This window comes from Hyla sarda, chromosome 10 (genome assembly GCF_029499605.1).
Source record: "Hyla sarda isolate aHylSar1 chromosome 10, aHylSar1.hap1, whole genome shotgun sequence".
Classification (NCBI taxonomy): Eukaryota; Metazoa; Chordata; class Amphibia; order Anura; family Hylidae; genus Hyla; species Hyla sarda.
In genome coordinates, this window is record NC_079198.1 from 21,001,056 (window position 1) to 21,016,064 (window position 15,009).

At 45.1% G+C, this 15,009-nt stretch overlaps 1 protein-coding gene across 7 annotated transcripts in view; it reads right to left on the bottom strand.

Annotated features, from left to right (window-relative positions):
- Window positions 1-15,009, bottom strand: part of SHANK1 (SH3 and multiple ankyrin repeat domains 1) — a 518,963-nt gene that overhangs the window by 246,750 nt on the left and 257,204 nt on the right. For all 7 annotated transcript variants that reach the window (XM_056543605.1, XM_056543607.1, XM_056543608.1 and 4 more), the window contains 2 exons: window positions 9,148-9,256; window positions 5,469-5,620 (listed from right to left, as the gene is read on the bottom strand). In XM_056543605.1, coding sequence (XP_056399580.1) covers window positions 5,469-5,620; window positions 9,148-9,256 — 261 coding nt within the window. The remainder of the gene's footprint in view (window positions 1-5,468; window positions 5,621-9,147; window positions 9,257-15,009) is intronic.

The window sequence follows — 15,009 nt, forward strand, 5'->3', positions numbered from 1 at the left end:
GGATTGCTTTTCCTTCATAGGCGTTGTTCCCCTCTCTAACTCATCTTAGCCAGGGCTTGACAAATCCAAGGTGCCAGGTCCTCATGGCGACTGAGAATTTCAGTCTGGCGCCTAAGTGTTTGTCAGCCCAAGCAACTGTGGCAACATATATCAATTAGATAAACCAGCAGCTGATGTTTCCCTTTTTTAATCTACCATTGAGCCAACTGCGCTGAGTGGGATGCTTCTCTGTGCTGCCCCTGGTGGTGGCAGGCAGTAGCATCCCCCACACTTCCTCTCATTTAGAGGCTCCTGTGAATGCACAGGTCTGCGGCGCAGCTGGAAAGGAGTAGTAGCAGAGGGTGTGTAGTGGCCTCAGTCATAAATTGCAAGAGAAGCTGTCATCAGGAGCAAGGGAGATTGTCAGGAGGCGGCTGGAGGAGAGCGCCATGCACTGCCACAGCCAACCAGGTTGGTGCTGGGGGTGCTGCCATATGTAGGAGTTGGGAAAGTGTACACCTGGCCCCTGTTCTTCAGCCTGCTTCTGCCCAGGTAGCACATGATATAACTCTGCTGCCACCGACAGTGCTGGCAGTCAGCTCAAGGCCCCTTGATGCACCACCTGTCACCCTCCCTCCTACTGACCCTTCTGTCACTATCCCTCAGTGGTGACACGGGGGTGCAAGGAATACTTGTCAGGTTGTGACGCCAGGGCACCGTTAGCCTATACATGGTCTGAGGTGGATACAGTTTCTCCTGGGCCAGGCACGGGGCAATAAACACACCAAGCCGGGTTATGGATAACTGTCTTTTACTGAGACAGGAGTAGATGATACAACACCTGCAGTATGGAGCAAAGTAGAATGGATGCAATGTAACCCTTGGGAGCCCTATTGTCTTGTTGGGACTTATGATGCTTTTCACCCACTTGAATTAGATAGACTTGAGACTTGGAGATTAAGCGAGAACTCACACTGACTAGGATTCTGCTAAGGTCCAATTTCTTTGACACCGCCAGGGTATGACTCACCAACTCCTGGATGGGGGAACGCTTGCAGAATGGCGGGGATGATTTGATGAAGAGCTTTTCTTTAGGCTTCCCTAGGAATCACCTCACACGTCTTCCAACTACTTTCCACCCCATAGCTCACATGGAGCTCTGCTCAGAACAAGGCTTAACTCACATTGGGGAAACTCCTCCCCCCTACACTATATACAAGGCAATTTGGGTGCTTCCATTGGGTAACAGGGTCACCTGGTTACTCTGCATCTACTTCTTAAAGGTGCAGTACATATATCATACAAGGATACAGTAAATACAACAAAGTGCACAAACACAGCAAACAACAGAACAGAGGGCCCATCACAGGAGCAGCAGGCATACCCGAGGAGATCCGCAGCTAACAGGACAGCCTTTGGCGCAGGGATACCGCACCTCTTGCTGCACTTCCTGTTACTGATGTCAATCTCCCTCCTGCTACACCTCTTGTCACTACTGTCCCTCCTGATGCACCTTCTGTCACTCTCCATCCTGCTGCATATTCCACAAAGAGTTCTGCATGGATTCCGCTCCTAACCAGGTCCCATTATGTTTAATGAGAATCCACATTATAGTTTATGCAGCGCAGATTTTTCTGACACCAATTTAATACAGTAATTCCCCTGCAGTAATTGCTGACAGATCACAAATCCATTGGCCAGTCATCTAAGCTGGAACCGCTTGAATAAATTTACCTGTCTGTCCTGTGAATATGTTCATGGTCAGTGGAAGACATACTGTACTTGCAATGCTCCATAGATATGATGTATGGGCAACAAGCAGCTTTATATGATTGTTCATTATTGATGTAGAAATCACAAGGAGAAATGGATGGAAAGCATTAAAGTCCAATCATTACTCCTAATGTCCTGTCCTGCAGTGATCCCCGGTATCAATCACTAGGACATAAACATTTACTCTGGATATATCTATGAGAGATGTGTGTTCTGTGCCCTTCTCTCCACTTGTCTGAGCGGATTTGTCTAGAATGTGATTTATGAATCCATCTATTGGTCTCTTCATCTCAGAAAATAATATCCACTTGGAAATAAAAAAGAAAAAAAATTGTAATGTCCATTTCTGTGTTTTTGCTTTTTTTCTGTTTTAGGCCCTGTTCAGACTTCAGAATTCAGTTTTTATGGATGAACTGTTTTCTGTGCTATTCTCTCTGGCTAGGGAATAGTTAATGCAATTAGCCAATGGGAACTCGGGTGGGGCTATGTAAACCCGAGCTCTGCTGAACCCTGTGCTGGTTATTAGTTTTACCTTTGCTATGTCTGTTGATTAGTTCTTATTCGGACTATGATTGTTTTAGTCTGTCTGTTAATATCTGAGTGTTAAACATGGTTCGATTCCTGTTATGATATCGATTTTAGTCTGCTTGGTTTTATGTACATCTGTCGGCTTTTAGTATCTTGTCATATCTTAGTGTGTGTTCACACTGTGATTCTTGCTTGTACCAATGCTCTGTATTTAGTATTCCTGTTTAGAGTCTTGACTCATATTCCTCCATGTTATGGAGTTTGGTTTTGTAATATTCCTGTTTGTTATCTTGATCCGTTCTCAGTCAGTGTTGCGTGTATTATATATTTTTCCTTCTAGGCCAGTATCTTGATCACACGATGGAGTGTGCCTGCTGGCTAGAAGTCTATTTGGCGTTTGTATTGATGTCCGTCCATATTTGCAGTGCGGAGTCTACTTGTCTAGTTTGTTCTTTGTTCAGTATACAGTGTGAACTGTATTCTATGTTTCCTGACCTGTTTAGTGTCATCTGTTCATCCCCTGCATCTTCTGTTTTCTGTTGTATACTTATTCCATTACTAGTCTTGTTCATTTATTCATATCTGCTGTTTCTCTTGATTCCGGTTTCTCTTGATTTCCGGTATGTTAGTACGCTACATCCTCCCCTGTTTCTATATTTATATCCTGTCAGGTTTATCTGGTTGTTTGGTTGTTTTCTCATTATGTTTCTGTCATGTCCCCAACAATGTACAGTATTATTTGTGCACCTTTACGCCCAATGCACTTTATCGCCGGGAGGGACCGGCTCCAAGTTGTCTATACGCCGTTTAGGGCGGATGGGCAAGTAAGCAGGGAGAGTGTTTCTAGAGACAGCTTAAGGCTCACTCTCCCTGTCCACCCCCGGTCATGACAAAAATCTTAAACCTTCCAGTACTTATCAGTTGCTGTATGCTCCACAGGAAATTATTTTATTTTTGAATTTCTTTTCTGTCTGACCACAGTGCTCTCTGCTGACACCTCTATCTGTGTCAGGAACTGTCCAGAGCAAGAGAGGTTTGCTATGGGGATTAGTTCCTACTATGAAGAGCTCATGACATGGACAGATGTGTCAGCAGAGAGCACTGTGGTCAGACAGAAAAGAAATTCAAAAAGAAAAGAACTTCCTGTGGACCAGACAGCAGCTAATAAGTACTGGAAGTATTAAGATTTTTTAATAGAAGTACTTTATCTGTTTAACTTTCTGGCAACAGTTGATTTTATAAAAAATTATTTTAAACTGGAGTACCCCTTTAAAGGAGTTATCCGAGAATAGTAAAACAGAGCTAATTTCTTCTAAAAACAGTGTCATCCTTGTCCTCCGGTTGTGTACGGCATTACAACTTCAATTCAATTCACTTTTTTTTTTTTTTTAACCCTTTTAGCTTTGGTGGGTGATCAAATCCACCATTTTGGTATTTGTTTGCATACAGGAAGATTCATGATTAATATGTTCTAGATAATCTACAACAAATGGCATAAATGGAGAGGGAGAGGATCACAGCAAACTATCCCCTCCAATGATTTGCTACCTGGGTACTCCACAGTACTCTATGGACACTTTCATAATGGAAAACTGACTTCTACATATGTTAGTGGTTATGGGTTGCACAAGTTTGAGTCCGCGATCTTTAATGCGTCGGCATCACACGTCAACAAAGGGAAGGGTGACATGTGACGCCGACGCACGTAACTCCTGCCGGTCACGGGATTGCGGCATCTGACATCATCACCCGGCACCTACTTATGCATTTAAGTCGAGCTAAGACTGTATAGGCAAACAGCTGAGGAAGGCAGATATGCCAAAACACGTCTTGTACCCATGATAGGGATAAATAAACCTTTATGATCAAGCAACACTGGTGAGTGCTGGGTATTGTTCTTCATATATGCTAGCAGTCATAAACAGACTCGGAAAACACTGATTTTTTTCACACTCTAGAGGCAAATGGGCAGGTTAAAGATTTAAAAATAAAAACGCTGCTAAGCAAAATGGTGGCAGATTTTTAAAGAAGACTATTTAGAAAGTTGCTTAGATGGTTACTGCAGTTTCAACAAATCAGAGAAAATGTCTCATTCTCCACAAAAGCTCCTTTCCTACTCCCCTCACTCCTTCCTAAACATATCATTCACTCCTAAAAACTGAGGGATTAGGTTACATTCTGCCCATAGAAGTCTATAGAAAATGGGCACTGGAAGAGGGAGGAGGGATTGGCTGTAGAGAGATAGAAGCTGACAGAGACTACAGGGGCTTGTAAGTATAAGGTGTCACCCCAAGGACAGCCCCCCTTCCCCGCAGATCACCCAAAATTGGAGTAGCATGCACCGAACTGTCTATGAATCTGGAACAGATTTCAGAACTGAGAAGCTGCATTTATAAAGGCAGAGATCAGTGGCAATCTACTCCTTCTTCCAGATTCCACAGTTTAAGCTACTGGTGCCTAGTGATGAGCGGCATTGGCCATATTCGAATTCGCGATCTTTTGCAAACATATAGACGAATATTCGTCCTATATTCGCGAATTTTGTGTATATTTGTTATATTTGCATATGTGAATATTCGCATATTAGAGGAAGAAAACAGTGAGGGGGTGGGCAACTTTACTATTTGTTGCTAGGGATGTTGTTGATAACCTCTGACAAGTGTATTTGCATCATTCTAATTGGCCCACAAGTAAAAAGAAGGAATATGTGAATATTCACACATGCGAATATGCGCATATTGCAGTCTTTTCCACAGACCCAAACTATAAGCCAGAATTTATCGCGAATATCGCAAATTTGTGAATTTGTGAATATTGCAAATATATAGCCAATATATTTGCAATATTCGCATATTCACGAATTTGCGATATTCGCGATAAAAATTTGAAAAGCGAATATTCGCGTCCAACACTACTAGGGCCACAGTAGTAGCATTGATGCCCAGGCCTAAGTGTCTGAGGGTACCCAAAGACACATGAGGAGACTCTAGTATACCAAACAGCCCATGGTAGCTTGGGGCACACTATTACCAATTGTGCATTAGGGCCCAGGAACTTCATGTTATACCTCTGGCTTATAGTTTGGGTCTGTGGAAAAGATTGCAATATAAAGAATAAAGTATCCAAGTGTATAGGAAAAACATGACAGTGACAGAAATTAAGGCAATTGACAAATGTGTTAGTCTTACCATGAGCGCATTGTAATTTCGGGAGCAGACAGCCTTGTGAAGAGCTGTGGTGCCATCACGGGCACGGAAGTCAATGTGGGCCCCTCCCAGGCAAAGCATCCTGATGACATCCACAGTTCCTTCCATTTGGGCAGCCAGGGTCAATGGTGTCTCTATAGAGAAAATGGCATCAGTCAATGTAAATGTACAGTAAATGTGCATAGTGTCATATGATAAACATGTACATTTCTGATCAGCTCATAACATGGTATGACAGCTATGAAGAATCCATTTTCGGATGGATGCTGATAGATTCCATTAACTTAAAGGGGTACTCCGCTGCTCAGCATTTGGAACAAACTGTTCCGAACGCTGGAGCCAGGAGCTCGCGACGTCATAGCCCGCGCCCCCTCATGATGTCACACCCCGCCCACTCAATGCAAGTCTATTGGAGGGGACGTGACGGCTGTCATGCCCCCTCCCATAGACTTGCATTGAGGGGGGCGGGGTGTGATGTCACGAGGGGGCGGGGTTATGACGTCACAAGCTCCTGGCGCCGGCTCCAGCGTTCGGAACAGTTTGTTCCAAATGCTGAGCAGCGGAGTACCCCTTGAAAGGAAGGTCTGCTTTTCTTGCCGTCACAAATGGCGTACGTGAACGCTCAGTGGAAGGTCGTAAAAGCGGAATTCAGTCATTTCAGTCAGTTTTCAGTTGCAGTGAATTTATCACCTATTTCTTTTTCTGATTAGATCCAGATTCTGAAACATGGTTTTTCATTTCTAATTTCTTTCTATCTTCTGATTGAAGTTTTTTATTGACTTTTTTGTACACTATTACGGGGGCAGCCATCTTGCCTGAGCAGTTTTTTTACAGCATTTAAAAATATGCTCCTTTACAGCAGGACCCATGGACATAGGCAGTAATACACTGAAGCTGTCCAGTTCAGATGGATTGAAGACACTACCGAGCATTCTTTGTGAACTCTTCAGAGGTCATTCTACAGGAGGGGGGGGATGCTGATCTCTGCTGTGAGTGGTGGTGGATCCAGTGTTATCTCTCTGTTGGTGTCACATTTCACTGAACTCCTTGTCTGATCTGAAAAGGCAATACTCGGCAGTGCAGAGTAGCAAAAATTTTGCAAAAGCTTTGTTTTTATGCAAATTTTTGTTAGAGCAAAAATGGGGCTTGCACAAAAAAAAATGTTAATTTTGCAACTCAGCACTAGTAAATCCCCCCCCCCTTGATAGTTTTCCGAAAAGTTACCTATACATGAATGCCAATAGCAATACAGAGCTTCTCACCCTTAAAGGGGTACTCCGCTGTTCAGCATTTGGAACAAACTGTTCCGAACGCTGGAGCTGGTGCCGGGAGCTTGTGACGTCATAGCCCCACCCCCTCATCATGTCATGCCCCACCCCCCAATGCAAGTCTATGGGAGGGGGCGTGATGGATGTCACGCCCCCTCCCATAGACTTGCTTGGAGGTGGCGAGCGTGACATCATGAGGGGGTGGGCTATGACATAACAAGCTACCGGCATCGGCTCCAGCGTTCGGAACAGTATTTTCCAAATGCTGAGCAGCGGAGTACACCTTTAAAGATAAAACCCACAATGGCACTAGAGAGAGAAGAAATGAGGACACTGCTCCCCATTACTGGAGACAAACTGCATACACTGGTCAGCCATAACATTAAAACCACTGACAGGAGAAGTGAATAACAGGGTATATCTCTCATGGGATCTATAATGCCTAAAATTAGTATAAGAACTGGAGCATTGAGAAATGGAAGAAGGTGGCCTGGTCTGATGAATCACATATTGTGAAGATGGTCAGGTGTATGTCACTAACCTGGGAAAAAGAGGGCACCAAAAAGAACTATGGGTAAAGGCAAACCAGCAGTGGGATGAACAATGTTCTGCTGGGAAACCTTGGGTCCTCACATCATGTGGAGGTTACTGTGACATGTCCCACCTACCTAAACATTGTACAGACCAAGTCCGCCCTTGATGGCAATGGAAATCCCTAATGGCAGTGACCTCTTTCAGTAGGATAATGCTACTGGCCACACTGCAAATAATATTCAGGAATTGTCTGAGGAACATCAGGACAAAAAGGTCAAGGTGTTGGCAGGGCTGGTTCTGCCCATAGGCAAGGCAAAATAGACAGCCGCCTAGAGCGCCCTCTTGATGGGGGCACTGCTCTGCCCGCTGCAAGAAAGTTAGTAGCCAACAAGCATCCAAAGCACCCGTCGCTCATCTGAGGCCCCCGCCTCAGGTCACTGAGGGTCTCAACCTGACAGGGCCTAAGGGTAGTACAGGACCATGTCCTGTACTGGGACATCACACATCGTCGCACCCCCCAAATATCATAATAATCGGCATTCTTTAGCCTGCTGGAGGAGTGCAGTGCCACCTCCAAGGCTAGATGGGTAGGTTAGGTCCATCCAGCATCTTGACATTGTGCGCACCTCCATACATCCGCCCCATGAGGAGGAGGTTTGTTACAGTGTGTCACCCCAGTAGTAAGGTGGGTTAAAGGACAGAGCCAATGGGTGAGGTCAAGGGGAGGCAAATTTAGCTTCTGCCTAGGATGGCAAAAATCTTTGCACCAGCCAAAATCCCAAACCTCAATGTGACCGAGCATCTGTGGGATGTGCTGGCCGCACCTTACAACTTACAGGACTTACAGGATCTGCTGCTGTCTTGGTGCCAGATACCACAAAACACCTCCAGAGGTCTAAAGGAGTCCAGGTCTCCATGGATCAGAGCAGCACTGGCTGTATGAGTGGAACCAACACAATATTAGGCAGGTGTCTTTACTGTTACGGGTGATCGGTGTAAATATATATGAGTATTCGATGTTATAAAGAGGGACGCTGGATATGTATAATACATGTGTGAGAATGACATTATACTGCATATAAATCCAGATTAAAGGGAAGACATCACAGCCCAGCTATTCACTGTGCCATATGCACAGAAGCTGCAAACACAGCACACATGAAAGACGAACGTGTAAATCTACTAATACATATTTATATGCGGTATGCCGCAGTCCTTCCTCTGAAGCTGCCTGCACTGCTGTGCAATGACATGTGTGGGGTTTCTTTATCTAATCCTGTCACTTAAGTTCTACTGAAATTAAATATTTCATGCACTGACTAATAAAGTCCGATACTGACATGTCTGGCTATTAGTACGTACTGAGCTTGTTGACCTTAGGTGACCATTACACAGGATCCACTGGCAATCAAATGTCTATGGCAGTGTTTCCAACCAGGGGGCCTCCAGCTGTTGCAAAACTACAACTCCCAGCATGCCCGAAAAGCCAAAGGCTGTCCAAGAATGCTGGGAGTTGTAGTTTTGTAACAGCTGGAGGCACCCTGGTAGGAAAACACTGGGCTATGGTGATTTGCCAATATGCAAAGTCCCCTCCAGATAAGCATTATCAGATACATCTGGCAGCTACTTATCAGGTCCTATATGGAGAAGGTAGCAATGAGGGACTCTCTCTAAATGCCCAAACTTAAAGGGCTACTCCGCCCCTAGACATGTTATCCCTATCCTTTGGTTTCCTTTCCATAGAGTTATGGTCCCAGTATACAATGGTTTCAACATACAATGGTCGTCCTGGAATTGATTAATATTGTAACTAGAGGGACCACTGTACTATATCTCTACCATATGACTCCATGTTTTACCTCCACCTTCGGAATCATGATAGTTGGGATCCAAGCCTTTGTCCAGCAACCTGGCCACTTTCTCCGCTGAGCCATGTTGTACATACTCCAGGAATTTTTTCAGACCCGCCTATAACAACAACAAAAGAAGAAGCAGATCAGACAATTCTGTGGATCATAGGACTGTATGACAGCCATTTACTATGCTTCCTAATTTTTTCTTCAATGTGCACTCTATGGACATGTAGGGGGTACAGAGGTAGCAGTCATGCCTGGGCCCTGGTGCCTGAGGGACCCAAAAGTTCTATTCTTTGTAATACGATGCCAGTATCAGAAATAAGACATGATGTGGGGGATGAAGGCAGATGGAATTACCCTAGGGGCAGATGCCATTAACCCCTTGTATTCGTGACACCAGGGCGTGGTTTATCCTCTACACCACCTGAATCCTGGGCTAGGTACGGGGGCAAATAATGACTCCGATGCCAAGTTACAGACAGATGTAATAATCTATACAGCTTGGCTAGGCCCAAGAAGGTGACCAGTGACTTCAGAGACCACAGGGCTTGCTGGGACTTATGGTGGACTTGGACAATTTGATGCAGGGCCACGCTGACTTGAGACAGACTTGACTTGGACTGACTTGACTGAGACTGACCATGACAGACTTCACCCCGTTTGTAGCTTATCAGGTTTTGACTTGGACCTGGGGGGTAATGGACTTGTGGCTGCGTGGTAGATGTTAGGCCACTTTAGGACACCAGACATTCTCTCCAGACTTGACCTCACTGTAGCTAACCAAAGACTCAAAGAGCCTGAGGAAGCTCCATCCAGGGCTTATATGGGGGAGACCCAGGAGGGGTCCCATAGGTCACCTTGTAGGTCACATGGTCACTGATACCTTCCTTGGTTACAATGCATAGCAACATTACTTAAAAGGTATATAACAATATATGTACAATACATAGGCACTTAGGATTAATATAAAAGACACAGGTGCAGGGGGGCCCGGGGGTCACCAAATGGAGTCTGCCTGACAGGGCAGCAAAGGTACAGGGGTGCAACTCCTGTACTGGGTCACCACAAACTCCCCCTCTTAATAACAGCCATCCTCGGTGCCCAGTCCTGGAGGGCAGACGACATGAAGGTGGCCACTGAGGCCTGTTGAAAACATGAACAGTTCCTGGGGCATTTTACGAATGTTCTTCTCAGGGCTGATTAACAAATAACTGGGGAAGTGTCCATGTGGCATTGCTCTGAACATCCACACATGCTCAAATTTAGTAAGGGTAAAAATAACGGGGATTAAACATTTGCGATTTTTAGAACTCGTAACTGCTTGCTGGAGAAATAATGTGAGTGCAGATCGGGCTGCCGGAGGCTTTCTACCCAAATGCCTTTGCCGCTGTGGCCCTTCGGCTATAGCTACTTCTCCCAAGAACATTATATAAATAGCAAATACAAATTTTCTGAGAAAACATGATGATATTACCTATACACATAGAAGCTTTGTCACTGTACATGTTTACCTAGGCTACCAGGAGAACTCTCTGGCCAATAGAGCACCCTGTACACGATGGACAGGAAAATAGTTAGACATTAGATATGACATTTGAGGTCTGATGTGGACTGAGAATATAAACTGGTTAGCTACAGTCCTTACTAGACATGACATTGGACTAGTTTCAACACATAATTCTATGTACACTACTGACTTCTCTGTACATAAAATTACATTAGAATTAGTTAGAATATTTGTTCTATATTGATTAGGAGTATACAAATAACTATTGTACAAAGGTACTATTATTCTCTGTACCTGGCTGGTAACTGTCATTGCAGTGATGTAGTGGACATGCTTCACTTGACAGGGTCAGGATACCTCCTAAACAATTTGCCACGTGTGAAAGAATATTATACTCTTCAGACATTTTTGTATGAACACACTATATACACTTTATTACTATGTGCCTTAAACAATACAGCAATGACAATATTTGCATTCATAGGTGCAAAAAGAGTAAACAGTGTATATTACTCTGAATATATATATTTTTCTCTTTGGAGTACCGCTCCACAGTTCTGGTACATTTAGAGTTCTCAGTAAAGGATCACAGCTAGAAGCCGGGCACATTAACTTACGCAAATGGTTACAGGATTTCTTGGTAAGTCCACCAGGCACATTTTATTAAACATTGCAGGAACCTGAAAACAACAATAATGCTTCACAAAACAAAGTTGGTCTCTCGACTGAATAGCAATGACATTACACACATTCTTCAGCCTGGGAATTTTCCATCCCAGCCTTGTCTATCAGACTGCTTCCTAGGCTGGGACATATAACGGGGACCCCTCTAAAGTAATCACTCAGGTTTTCCAATTTACCAATTTTTTTTGTGTCAGGTTTTCCAATTTACCCTGGTAATAGACTCAGTGGTGGTGGGACTAATGGTAACCACCATCTGAACTGCATCAGCTTGCACCACTGGGGGGGAACAGACGTTGGTGCCTGTTAGGCCAGCCAAACCTCCTCCTCAGCAGGAGTAGGCCGAGGAACTTTAGTTGGTGCCCGCTGGTTAGGCCAAACCTCCCCAGCAACAGGAGTAGGCCTGGGCACATCCGCAGATGACTTGTGCAGGTACTTCGGTGCCATGACACCTCGGGCAAATAGGTTTCTTCTTCTTCCTCTGGACAAGACTCTTCAAGGTTGCGAGAGAGTAATCCGGAGGGATCTGCGTCAGAGGGAAAATAGGCAAAGGGAATCTGTGTGGAGTTCCTCGGATGGGTCACCGCTGCTGCCCACTCTCCGCTTACATTCTGTACAAGAGTGTATTCCACAATCTCCCTGCTCTCAAGAGAATGCAATGGTGTGGGTAGATAGTCCCTTTTAACAGCACGTCTATTCACAAGAATGGTTCCACCATGGCGACAGTCCATGAGGGTGCCAAATGCTCGCACTTTATCAAACTTCACAACTGTAGCTCTGCGCCTTTCCAGGGATGGCTCTCCCTTTCAGAGATGGTCCAACATTCTGATGCACAGAGCCTCAAGGGTCTTGGTGTCTTGCCGCTGCTCTTGGCACATTTTGTACGGTAGCAGCTTCGGACCATACTCCTTCCTTCTTTGTGCCCTTATCCCCTCCACTATTTCGGCCATCTGGGCTTCTCTCTTAGCCCTCTCGGACAGGGCCACTGGAACTGGGGGATAAGGCTTCCCTGGCAGGGGACAGACTTGACTTGGACTGACTTGACTGAGACTGACTATGACAGACTTCACCCAGTTTGTAGCTTACCAGGTTTTGACTTGGACCTGGGGGGTAATGGACTTGTGGATCTGTGGCTGCGTGGTAGACATTAGGCCTCTTTAGGACACCAGACATTCTCTCCAGACTTGACCTCACCGTAGCTCAGCAAAGACTCAAAGAGCTTGAGGAAGCTCCACCCAGGGCTTATATGGGGGAGACTCAGGAGGGGTCCTATAGGTCACACTGTATGTCACATGGTCACTGATACCTTCCTTGGTTACAATGCATAGCAACATTACTTAAAGGTATATAACAATATATGTAAAATACACTGAATAACAGGCACTTAGAATCTATATACAAGACACAGGTGCAGGGGGGGGGGCAGGGGTCACCAAATGAAGTCTGCCTGACAGGGCAGCAAGGGTACAGGGGTGCAACTCCTGTACTGGGCCACCACAATGATCATTTAGATCTTGGTCATAGATTTTGCATTGAGACCAAGACGTTTCAGTGTTTATAACACTGAGGACATTATCAGATTATTACCTTTTTGAAATCTCATTTTGGTCTTGGGGTCCTACTGAGGTAATACACATGCTCAATAATACAGAATAATATTTGGATTATGTTGCATTTGGGATAAAATGAGTAGGTACGAGTAACCTTAGATATGATCTCCAGTCTTGTATGTTGCTCAGTTACTACAGGTCAGAGAATTAGCATAGCACTCTATACCACTATGTAATAACCTGCAGTGATATGTTTTATGACATCATTATTGAATGTGCCAATACATTGGGAGCAAAATGGAGCGGAGGGCACCCGATAGTGCAGTGGCGGTGTGACGGGGGTGTTAGAGACCCCTTCACTCAATTTTTTGGGGGTTAACAGGGTTAGTTAATTAAAGGCCCTTTAAGGGGGGGGGAGTTGTACGTGAGGACAGAGGGCTATGGGGGGGGGGGTCAGGAAAGTTCAAGGGGGAGAGGCCTAGAGCTTTAGACAGTGCCGGAGGTGAGGAGAGCTCACTCGGGCATGTATAACCAGAATAAGAGGTCCCGCCCTAGTGATTATGGGGATAGTACGGCAATTTTGGGTTGCAGGAAAAAGGGATCCTTGTTGGGAGTAATTGAGGACAAGTCCAGTGTTGGTTTAGACGAATGGTGTTGACAGCTGTTGGGGACACAGCTGAATGGGCCTCCTGGTGGTGCGTCGGGGCCCCAGGAGTTGTTGGGAGCAGGCACTAATGGTTGTGGGTGCCCCTGGGTCAGGTGAATGCAGCCAGGGGTAAAATAGTTAGTGCCTAAGTTGATAAGGAAAATGTTGGGACAAAATGTTTGGTCGATGTAAATTGTTACATATGTTAATATTGTTAATAAACGGGCCTGACCGGCCCATTTTCACCACAACATGTGTCGGGTCTTCTGTGGGAAGGTTGGTGGGTGGTGGAAAGGGTGATGGATGGGAAAAGGTGAAAAAGGGGAAGGGGGCGGGTCTAACGTCCCTCCAGTCATGTGTTTGCTTTGGTCTCGTACTATACTAACTTGTCATACAGACAGTATGACTGCACAATACTTGCCCTATGACATCACAAGCAACAAAGTTACAAGCTAACATGAGAAGACAATGGGGGAGATTAATCAAAACCTGAGTTGCCCATAACAACCAATCAGATCGCTTCTTTCATTTTTCAGAGGCCTTTTTTAAAAATGAAAGTAGAAATCTGATTGGTTGCTATGGGCAACTCAGCAACTTTTCCTCTGGACAGGTTTTGATAAATCTCCCCCTAGGTGCATGCCTGCTTTATGACATCCTAGTCCTGTCAAAGACAAGCCCACTATAGTCACCCTGTGACTACCCTTGCCCTATGACATCACAATATAGCCACACACTATCCCACCACGTAAATTGCACCGTTTACTCTATGACATCACAATAAATTCACACACTATTCCACAACATAAACTGCACCATACTTGCTCTATGACATCAGAATATAGCCACATACTCCCCAACCACATAGGTCAGTATTTCCCAACCAGGGTGCCTCCAGCTGCTGCAAAACTACAACTTCCAGCATGCCCGGACAGCCAAAGGCTGTCCGGGCATGCTGGGAGTTGTAGTTTTGCAACAGCTGGAGGCACCCTGGTTGAAAACACTGACATACGTTTATTGCACAATGCCTGCCCTATAACATCACAATATAGCCACTAGAGATGAGCGAACTTACAGTAAATTTGATTTGTCACGAACTTCTCGGCTCGGCAGTTGATGGCTTTTCCGGCGTAAATTAGTTCAGCCTTCAGGTGCTCCGGTGGGCTGGAAAAGGTGGATACAGTCCTAGGAAAGAGTCTCCTAGGACTGTATCCACCTTTTCCAGCCCACCGGAGCACCGGAAAGCTGAACTAATTTATGCAGGAAAAGACATCAACTGCCGAGCCGAGAAGTTCGTGACGAATCGAATTTACTGTAAGTTCGCTCATCTCTAATAGCCACCCACTACCCCAACCAAATAAATTGCACCATGCTTGCTTTATGGCATCACAATACAATCACCTACTATGCCGCCATATAGTGAGCACTGTGTTAACACTTCCTATTCTGGCAGGGATGGGTTGACTGCTTTTCCCCGCATCTTT